General features: G+C 57.9%; 1 protein-coding gene across 1 annotated transcript; it reads right to left on the bottom strand.

Moving 5' to 3' along the window:
• Positions 1–620: 620 nt before the first annotated feature.
• Positions 621–8,937, bottom strand: ZNF500 (zinc finger protein 500). The gene is made up of 6 exons (XM_068968068.1): positions 8,853–8,937; positions 7,742–8,245; positions 6,070–6,253; positions 5,807–5,874; positions 4,744–4,854; positions 621–2,007 (listed from the first exon to the last, which is right to left on the bottom strand). The coding sequence occupies exons 2-6, from the start codon at positions 8,147–8,149 to the stop codon at positions 1,393–1,395; spliced, it is 1,386 nt and encodes a 461-aa protein (XP_068824169.1). The 5' UTR covers positions 8,150–8,245; positions 8,853–8,937; the 3' UTR covers positions 621–1,392.
• Positions 8,938–9,724: the final 787 nt, after the last annotated feature.

Raw genomic sequence — 9,724 nt, 5'->3', positions numbered from 1 at the left:
GGCCAAGGGTTGAGAGTGGGTCCTGCCCCTTGGACAAGGTGCTTCAAGCTCTCAGGTCTCAGTTTCCATCTAGAACGGGAGAATGGGAAGTCCTGTTACAGGACAGAGAATGTCAGGGAACAGGCACTGGATTGGCCCAGCTCTCAGGCCTGGGAGAGGGCAGCTACCTCCAGCAGCAGACGCGATATGAGAAGCGAGTCTGTGAGGGGCAGGTGGGTGGGCTGTTGGCGACACTACGTGCCCCACAAGCTGGCCCAGAATGGAGAACCCATCCCTCAACTGGGTGGCCTGTCTCCAGAGAATACGCAGGACAGAGCACAGGTGCCAGGACGACTGACAGACGCTGTTTATTAAGGGAACAGAGCAGAGCAGCTCACACCCCCGGGTGTGTGGGGTGCGTGGAGAAATTACAGTATGTCTAGTGATCGGTTGGAACATCCTGAAACCCAGTGATTTCAGAGCTGCCCCACGACGTCACTCGTGACGACAGCAAACAAGGCCTCTTACTGCACCACGCGGCCATGCGTGAGGCCACAGATTGGAACCGATCAGAGGCATGACCACATCAGAAAGACAAAGCGGGGCAACCAAGGCCAGCCTGTATCCTGGGACATGGCCACCTGGGCTGGAACAATGGCAGCCCTGGCACCTCCTGGAGAAGCCCCCAGACTTCCCGGCAGGCGGGGGAGGTTAGAAGGAAGGGTCTCAGGGAAGCATCCCCGCGCCATCCGTCCATCCAACAGAGCAGCCGTGGATCTGCGAGGGGAACCCCCAACCACTGTGATAATGGAGAACCCCCACGGGCTACACCTGGCAAGCGCGGCGAGGTTGCAGGAAGAAAAGAGCAACCCTGGGAGGACGGCGACACGTTAAGCTGCAAGTGGCCGCAGCCACCAAGGCTTCCCCCAAAGTGGGCTGAAGGGTGTCCCCCAAGTCAACAGTCAGAGCCTCAGCCGGGACTCCACTTGGAAACAGGTCCTTGCAGATGTAACGAGCTAAGGTGAGGTCGTTCTGGACTAAGTGTGCCCTAAATCCAATGACGGCGTCCTTACAAGAGAGGAGCACACGTGGAGATACGCAGAAGGGGCTGGGGAGGCGGTGGCAGAGCCCTGTGGCCACAAGCCTGGAGGAGAGCGCGGGGTAGACCCCACCTGAGCCTCCTGAAGGAGCATCCCACAGGCACCTTGACTTCAGGCTCTGGCCCCTGACCTGAGAATTCCCGCTGCCGTTAAGTGCTCCCCCGTGTGCGTTCTTTGTGGTAGCCCCGGGCCCTGATCCACCTGCAGGGCCCGGCTTCCTGCTCACACTGGGCCCACAGGAACAGAGTCTGAAGACGCCTGGAGATGGGGAGCTGACTCCAGGAATGAAACGACCCTGCAGCTCCCCGAATGATCAGGCCCAAGGCCCGGGCGTGTCCTGGAGCCCTGGAGGTCTGCGCAGCGGCTGCTCCCCGCCATGTGTGCGCTGGTGTTTGCGGAGGTCGGTGCCCCGGCGGAAGCCCCTGCCGCAGGCTGGGCAGGTGTGGGGCTTCTCGCCTGTGTGCGTCCTGCGGTGTGCGCTGAAGTGCGAGCTGTTGTTGAAGCGCTTCCCGCACAGCTGGCACTGGTAGGGCCGCTCGCCCGTGTGCGTCCTGCGGTGGATGACCAGGCTGGAGCTCTGGCTGAAGCGCTTGCCGCACTCGGCGCAGGCGTAGGGCTTCTCGCCCGTGTGCACCCGCTGATGAGTGCTGCAGTTGGACCGGTCGCCGAAGCGCTTACCGCACACCTGGCACTGGTAGGGCCGCTCGCCCGTGTGCGTGCGCTGGTGCTTGGTCAGGTGCGACGTCTTGCGGAAGGCCTTGCCACACTCGTGGCATGTGTGTGGCTTCCGGACCCCAAGAGGGTCCTGAGGCCGCTGGGGTCTGGCCTGGCTGGGCCCCGGACCCAGATCTTGGAGCGCCTGGGCCCACGCTGTGCTCAGCGACGCGTCCTCCCCAGTGTCCTCACCATCCTCCAAATGGCTCCCACGCTCTGAGACAGAAGAGAGCACAGCAGCTGAGGGCTCCACTGGGAGCGGAGGGGGGCAGGGATGCTCGGAGAAGGTGGGCAGGGGCAGGGCGGCCCATGTGAGGTGGATGATGCAGAGCGGTCTTCAAGTGCCCTCTCCACACCCTCCTCGGGCGCACATCACTCAGAGCTTGATTCCAGGAACTAAAATCACGGGCAGACGCTCAGAAGCACACAGCAACTCTTCAAGGCCTGAGGTGGGGCTGTGACGGTCCCATCCACACTTGAGGACACGGAAGCCCATGATTCAACAGGGGAGGAATAGGCCCTTCAAGTAACATCCGACTCCCCCACCCCCACCTGGGCCCCTCCTGTTCCCACACTGGCTCATCAGGGAAGCCAAGCATGGGCTCAAGCTCACGTTCACCTTGTCCGTACAACTGAGACGTGACAGAACCACCGCCCTGGCCTTTGGGGAGAGCTTTTACAGAGAACTGAGTCTGGCAGCTCCTCAGACGGTCACACTGAGTGACCACATGACTGTGCAATTCCACCCACAGTGCAGGCCCCGGAGAGTAAGCTCTGCTGGCCGGGTGACTCTCGGCCCCTCATGTCTTCCTTGGGACCAGGCTCCCCATTGCACCTGTGCGCAGCACACTGTCCCAGCTGAGCTGGTAGGACTCTTTCCTGTGACCCTGAGGGCGTGCCTCTCGAGCCCCTAAAGCCCGTCTCCCCTCGCCTTTCCTTCAGGTGGGGCTCAGTCTGTCTTTGCAAGCGAAGTTTCACACACACGCCTGTGTTTTTCTGTACCATCTGTGGCTGCTTTTGCACCAGGACGGTGGAGCTGAGGCATCGATGGCAAGAGAGACTGCATGGTCCCTAAAACCTGTTCACTTCTGGCCCTTTTTGGAAAAAGCCTGCCAACACTTGCTCTAAGCCCTTGAGCTTGAAGCCCACAGACACAGTCACCAAGGTCTCAGTCCAAGAGAAGGGAGATTTTCATCTGGGATGCCATCTCCTTGCAGACGCCTTACCTGAACTGGCTCCACCAGAGACCTCCCTTGGCCCTGAGGCTGCTCGAGCTGGGTCCCGCAGGCCTTCTCCTTGCCCCTGCAGGGCGGTCAGATAGGGCCCGGGCGTGGGGAGCCCTGCTCGTGGGGAAAGAGAAGAGAGGATGTGGGTGTGGCCGGGATGGAACACAGGACTGCAACAACCTCCTCCTCATGAGGGCAAAGGGGTGTCAGGAGGACCTGCGGACAAGCTCAATGCCTTGAAAGTCAGAGAGGGAGGTGCTCTGCTTCTGTGTAGACTGGCTGCTCAGAGAGGAGGAAGTGAGTGAGGAAACAGGGCCCACGGCTCTCCCTGGCTCTGGGAAGGAAACCAGGTGCCACGAGGTGTCAGAGTCTCACCATAACCGAGGGGAAACGGCCAAGAGTTACAACACATGCAGGAGGCAGACCCAGCACAGAGGGCACAGAGAGGTGGGGCAGCAAGCTGCACACTCAGCAAGCCAGTGTTCTCGGCGATGGACAAGTTTCATCCCTACTTGTTGTGTACACACTTAGTTTGGAAAAAGTGAGAATATAAATGAAAGTATGTGATCATTAATTTTCTGTGCCAACCCAGCCAGGCTATGGTGTCACCGTCTGGTTATATAGCAGGCTTTTTTTTTTTTCCTGGCCATGTGGCTTGCAGGATGTTAGTTCCCCAACCAGGGACTGAATTTACACTCTTGGCAGTGAAAGCACAGAGCCCTAACCACATTAGCCACCAGAGAATTCCCTAAATTCCGGTCTAGATGTTGCTGTGGAGATTATTTTGTAGACGTAATTAATATCTACAATCAAGATGACTACAAATGGAGCAGATTACCCTCCACACTGAGGGTGGGCCTCACCAAATCAGCTGAAGGCCTTAAGAGCAAAACTTGAGGCTTCCTGGAGAAGAAATTCTGCCTCCAGACGGCAGCCTAGAAGTCCTGCCTGGGTTTCCAGCCAACTGGCTTGCTGTACAAATTTCAGACTTGCCAGCCACCACAATCATGAGAGCCAATTCCTTAAAACAAATTTCTCCATACACACGCAGCCTAATAGTTCTTTCGCTCTGGAGAACTCCAACTCATGCAAGGCAGGGTCTCAAGTCCTTCAGAAAACATCTCAGGAAGAGAACCAATGTCAAGAGCAGCAGGGCATGCTGAGAAGGGACAGCATGGGGTGGGGAGAAGAGGCCGTGGACAGTCAGAGCCTGGCCAAGAGAAGCCCTGCCCACAGGGGGTGAGGGTGGCACAGAGGCTGAACTGACACTGGACAACCGTGTGGTGGAGGAGGAAAAGAAGGCCCCCAGGACAGCTCTGGGCACCTGCCTGAGACAGGGCAAGCACCACACTGCCCTCAGTGCAGGCAGGGCGCCAGCAGGACACCTGGTGGCCCTGGCAGTGCAGGCTGCATGCAGCTGCTGCTTAGCAGACTCGCCAGGGAGCAGCCCTGACTCACGCAGCCATCCCCTGGGCAGGGGGCGCACGAGTCCCTACTGTTCACATCCTCCCCAGGGATTCTTCAGGCCACTGAAGTTTGAGAGCTGTCAGAGCAGCTCCTAAAGGTGGTGGGAGCCAGGGAAAGTCCTGAACAGGGAGGTGGCCAGGGGCCTTGGGTCCTGGAGACCAACACACACCCTCAATGAGCCCGAAGGAAGCGGCACCCTCCCAGAGACTCGCCCACTTTGGGACACAGCACGGCGTCTGGCAGCGCCTCCCCACGGCACCTGCATCCTCCAGCAGCACGTCGCAGTTGTGGTCCTGCTGAGCCACGTCCAGGCAGCCCCACTCCTCCTGGGACAGGTACACAGCCACGTCCTCCAAGGCCACTGGCACCTGCGGGAACTTAGCTCGCTGAGCCAATGCCCCTGCCCCTGCAGGCAGGCTCGCCCATCCCCTCCTCTCATGTGATGACGGAAGGTCCTGCTTCCCCTGCTTTTCCCTTCCCACCCTTTCCCTTTCCACATGCTGTTATCTACCCGCTCCTCCAAAGCTCAGCTCAGGCACGGCTGGACCCTGCTTTTCAGGACACTGTCACCACTTAGCTCCGTGCCAGTGCCACAGGCCCAGGGACCATGAACAGACGTGCTGGAGGGAGCAGCTGTGTCTGCTGAGATCTCACCCACTGGAGCCAACACTTTTCGGGTTCACAAGTTAGCCTGCCCTGCCTCAGCTCAAGCCAGCCCCAAGACCCGAATGGGGTGACCTGGGGACTTCAGGATGCCTCTAGGCGAGTGGAACCCAAGTCTAGCACCAGAGTTACCTGGGAGCACAATTAACACCCAAGCAAACAATATCCAGAAGAGGCAAATGCACAGAGACAGAAAGACTGGCAGCTGCCAGGGGCTAAGAGAAATGGGGAGTGACTGCTAATGGGTGGGGGGTATTTTGGGGAGGTGATTAAAATGCTCTAAAATTTGATTGTGTAAATATACTAAACACTGTATACTTTAAATGGGTGAATTGCATGGTATGTGAATTATACCTCAACAGAGCTGTTATTGAAACAAACAAAGGAGATTAGGATTCCAGGCCAGGTCTGGGGGAAAATTCTCTAATTTTACCCTGATCCTAGGAGATTTTAGCATACAGCTGGTTTGAAGCGGTTGCCCGAGCTTACCACTGGGACCGCAGAATCCTCCAGCACACACCTGATACTCAGGTGGCATCAGAGAGCAGGGGGTGAGGGTCCGCCTCGAAAACCCACAGACCTGACCACTTGAGAGAAGCGTGCCTGTAACAAGGGCATGGGATGCATGGGGACGCTGCAGAGTGGGAAGTTGTTCACCTGGGACCAGGCTGAAAGGAAGGATGTGGCCAGGGCTGCTGTCTCCTGATGCCGTGAAGCTGTGGGGCCTGGGGAGAGAGTACAGAGTCACCCACCCGTGGCCACAGCAGCGAAGGCGGGACAGGTCCAGCCACCCCTCATGGACACTCACCTGCAGGGAGCCCGCCCATCCCACAGGCACGCAGGTCTGACCAGCCACAGTCCTTCCCCTTTCCCTTCCTGGGTGTAGGGCTCCACTTTCCTCAAAAAGGGCAGCTACTCACCCCTGTTTGGCCAGAGCGAGGGGCCTCCTCTTGGCCTGTGGCTCAGCTGGGCTGGGGGTGGCTGGCTGGAGTGCTGAGCCCCTTCCCCCAGGGACAGCTCCTCTGGCTGGGCTTCCACCTGGTGTTTCGAGAACCACTCCTCTGTCCCATGGGACAGCGTGTCATTAGGGAGCAACTCTGGATCCTACAACAGACAGACATGTGCCCGCCAGCTCCCAGGAGGCCGGGGGTGTCCACAGGTGCCCCACCCTTCATCGTGGGCACCCTGATCCCAGGCTCTGCCTCATCACCGGGCCGCCTTGTTCAGTCTGATGGCCTCTGCAACCATCCACGTGCCGCCCTTCAGCCAGTCCCCAGGAAGAAGGCCAGTGACCCGGGAAGAGGTCAGGCTTCCAAGCTGGGGAAGGGGAGGCCTGCTCCACTCCTGAAACTCTGCATCTCGCTCCATCACACCGTATCACACTCTCACCCTTCCTCCCCTCCGTGAGTGTTCCCAAAAGGACTGAGCCAGGAATGCCCCGAATCAGCTTTCATCTTGGAAGTCTGGGTTACTGCACTTGTTCCACTTCTTAAGGTCATCTCCAGGCCCTCTGGAACCATCTACCTCCTAATTCTAGGGAAGGCGAATCAGATGAACTTGGGTCTCAGGGTGCACTGACCTCCATAACCGTACCAAGGACAAGAGACGTCCCTGGGGAACTGTGAAACCAGCGCCAGGGACCCTGTCCCAGGCTTAACATTTCACAGCTCTGTCACCCGGAGGTGACGGTGCACAGTGGCAGAGGAAAGCCTGTGCCAGGGACCCCAAGCACCCAGGCTGGCGGGGGTCTGAGAAGGGCTCCTGGATTCCTGTTGGCCATCTCAAGGCAGGATTTGCTTATTGCATTCGACTCACCTTGTGGTCGGGTTTTTTTGGTGGCGGGGTGGGTGCTGATCTCTTTTGACAGATGCAAAAGAACAGCAGTGTGCAGCCAATGGCACTGCCACGGGAAGAAAGGCGACCTGCGGTTTGCCAAGTATCAAGTCAGAAGGAACCAATCTGACCCAAGCAGAAGAGATTTGTAAGAGACTCCCCAATACTCCCCAAATTTGCTGAGGAGGAGGAGAGTGCTCAAGAGTGGTGCTTTCTGGAGAATGTTCCATGATGATGGAAGTGTCCCATATCTGTGCTATCCTTGTCCAGCAAGTAGCACTTGGCCACATGTGATGACTGAGCCTCTGGAACGTGGTAAAATACAACCTATAAATTTACTTTATATTTTATTTAACTATAAGAAAAACCACACATGGCAGCTACTGTATTGAATGGTACGGCCCTGGAGAGACTGGGGCTCCAACCAGGGCACCCATCAGCACCTGGTCTTTCTTCCCAGGGCTCCTCCTTCTTTGGGAATCTTTTCAACTCTCAAGGTCCAGCCTTAAAAGGCCTCCAGCCTCTCTCCCATCAAAACCTGTGTATGTTGGGATGGGGTTAAGGAACCAAACCATATAGCTCAGAAAGGGCAACGGGGACTACAGTGGTTAAACAAGAGATGCACACACACTAGCCAAGGCTGGGGAACTGCAGCTACCGTCTTCAGTGTCAGCCCAGAGCCCATGGAACCTCCAAATGCAGACCTCAGGAGCAGGGCCCCGAATCCTCACCTCAGGGCCCAAATGCCCCCCACCTCACCCGCGGCCTCTGCTTCCTGGGCTCCCGCTGCAGCCCTTCCACGAGGACCACGGCCTCCTCACCACTCTCTGGCTGCTGCTCCCGCACCCGGGCCTGGATCTCCCCCGGCAGCACCGTCAGGAACTGCTCCAGCACCAGCAGCTCCAGGATCTGCTCTTTGGTGCGCAGCTCGGGCCGCAGCCAGCGGCAGCAGAGCTCCCACAGGCGGCTCAGGGCCTCCCGAGGCCCCGCCACCTCCTGGTAGCAGAACAGCCGGAAGAGCTGGCGGAAGGTTTCAGGGCTGGGGTCTTCCGCCTCCAGGGACGGCTCCTCTTCCCAGCAGTAGTCATCCTCCACCTTCACGACGAGGATGTCACCCTCATCCTGCTCCAGGGGGGCCAGAGGCTGGGGGCCGGGAGAGGTCGCCATTGCTCCTGGCGGCCCTTGCCCTTTCTCCAGCCTGGAAATAACGCCTGTCTCTCCCTGCACCTCTGGCCAGACACTGGGAAAGATGTTTTCAGGGCTCTGTGGAGAGACAGTTAAATTCATATGGGGTGCAGCACCTCCAGAGGCTGGATAAGCGTCTGCGCCCATAAGCCCCTGCCCTGGCCCCAAGGCCAACTCTCCCTTATTGGCAAAAGAAACAGTTAAAGTAGATCAACCTGTCTTCACTACTAACCCCATAATTCCCAGGAGAATTTCTTAATCTCCTGGCCTCAGTTCTTCAAGTGAAAGAGGAGATTGCTGAGAGGACTAAACAGGATGTTTTAAAAGGGTTTACTTTAACACAGAGCATGGAACGCGGTCATAATTCTAGAGAGGCTGGGTTTTCATTTTCACAGTTTGCCATTTTTGGACGAGGTCCCTTGAAAATGTAATGAGAATCTGGGACCTCCCTGTCCAAGAGGGCTTAGATTCTATTCCAAGCTGAACCCGGATTTGGGGCTCCAAGAGCCCCACCACAGCCCCTCTCCCTCCAGTGTCTTGACAGGGTCAGGACTCCCTGGCCGACCCGCTTTCCCGTCTCGTCCCTTCAGCAAGAGGGACAGCTAGGACCGAGGCCGAACACGAACCACGCTCCATCAAGCGCCGCGGACAGAAGCCCGAGGGGGGACCCTGCGTCCGCACTCACCGACAGCGCTGCGACTCGTGGGGAGCTCGCGGCGAGCCGGTGCTGCGGGGTGGAACCGGAGTGGGACAGTGGGTACGGAGGTCTAGGCGGTCCAGAAACTAGGACCAGTATCCGTGCAACACAGACCCGGGCGCTCGGAAGCGACCATTGGCTGAGCCGCGCGTCGAGCTGGAGAGCAAGGCCGCGAGGGCTGCCCAAGGGAAGCATTCTGGGTAACGTAGTCCTCGCTCGTTCAAGCCCGCTGTTGAATGGGGATGGGTCTTGGAGGGCGGGCCAAAGGGAGGCATTTTCGGTAACGCAGCCCTTTCACTATTGGCTGAACCGACTTTCACGCAAAGAAACGAACTATGGAGCGACTCTGCTCCGCGAGGTGGGACCCGCTCAGTTCAGAGAAGCCTGGCGGGCTGCGGCCCCCGGGTCGCAGAGTCGGTCACGACTGAACTGAACTGAACTGCCCTGGGTTAGAAGGGTCCTGCGAGGCGCTGTGGGCTTCCCTGGTAGCTCAGCTGGTCAAGAATCCGCCTGCAGAGCAGGGAACCCCGGTTCCTGAGTCCACTGGAGAAGGAATAGGCTACCCACTACAGTAGGCACTGTAGGCCAGAACAGCCTTGCACCTTCAGTGCGCATGTGTGAGTGCTACAGAGGCTACCCACCTACTTGGCCATTCTCCCAGCTTCCGTTCTACCACTTCCCGCGACCTGAGAAAGTCCCGAGGTGGAGGGGACCCTGGAAATCTACTGCTTTACTTACACAGTACAATGTATATGCCAGGCTCTGTTCTAAACGCTTTGTAATTATTAAATCGGTTCCTCTTTGAAACAAAGGCGGTTTTATTATCCCTGTTTTATAAGATCAGTAAACAGAGGTGCAGG

This window comes from Capricornis sumatraensis, chromosome 3, assembly GCF_032405125.1.
Source record: "Capricornis sumatraensis isolate serow.1 chromosome 3, serow.2, whole genome shotgun sequence".
NCBI lineage: Eukaryota > Metazoa > Chordata > Mammalia > Artiodactyla > Bovidae > Capricornis > Capricornis sumatraensis.
The sequence above is the reverse complement of the archived record's forward strand: the minus strand, read 5'-3'. Positions and strand labels throughout refer to the sequence as shown.

Excerpts from the sequence above, each read along its gene's own strand:
- ZNF500 (XM_068968068.1), bottom strand. The coding sequence starts at position 8,149 with ATGGCGACCTCTCCCGGCCCCCAGCCTCTGGCCCCCCTGGAGCAGGAT. Across the intron at positions 6,254-7,741 it reads CCAGGAAGCAGAGGCCGCGG|GATCCAGAGTTGCTCCCTAA; the intron begins GTGAGGTGGGGG and ends TGTCTGTTGTAG. Across the intron at positions 2,008-4,743 it reads TGCTGCTGGAGGATGCAGGT|CGTGGGAGCCATTTGGAGGA; the intron begins GCCGTGGGGAGG and ends TCTGTCTCAGAG.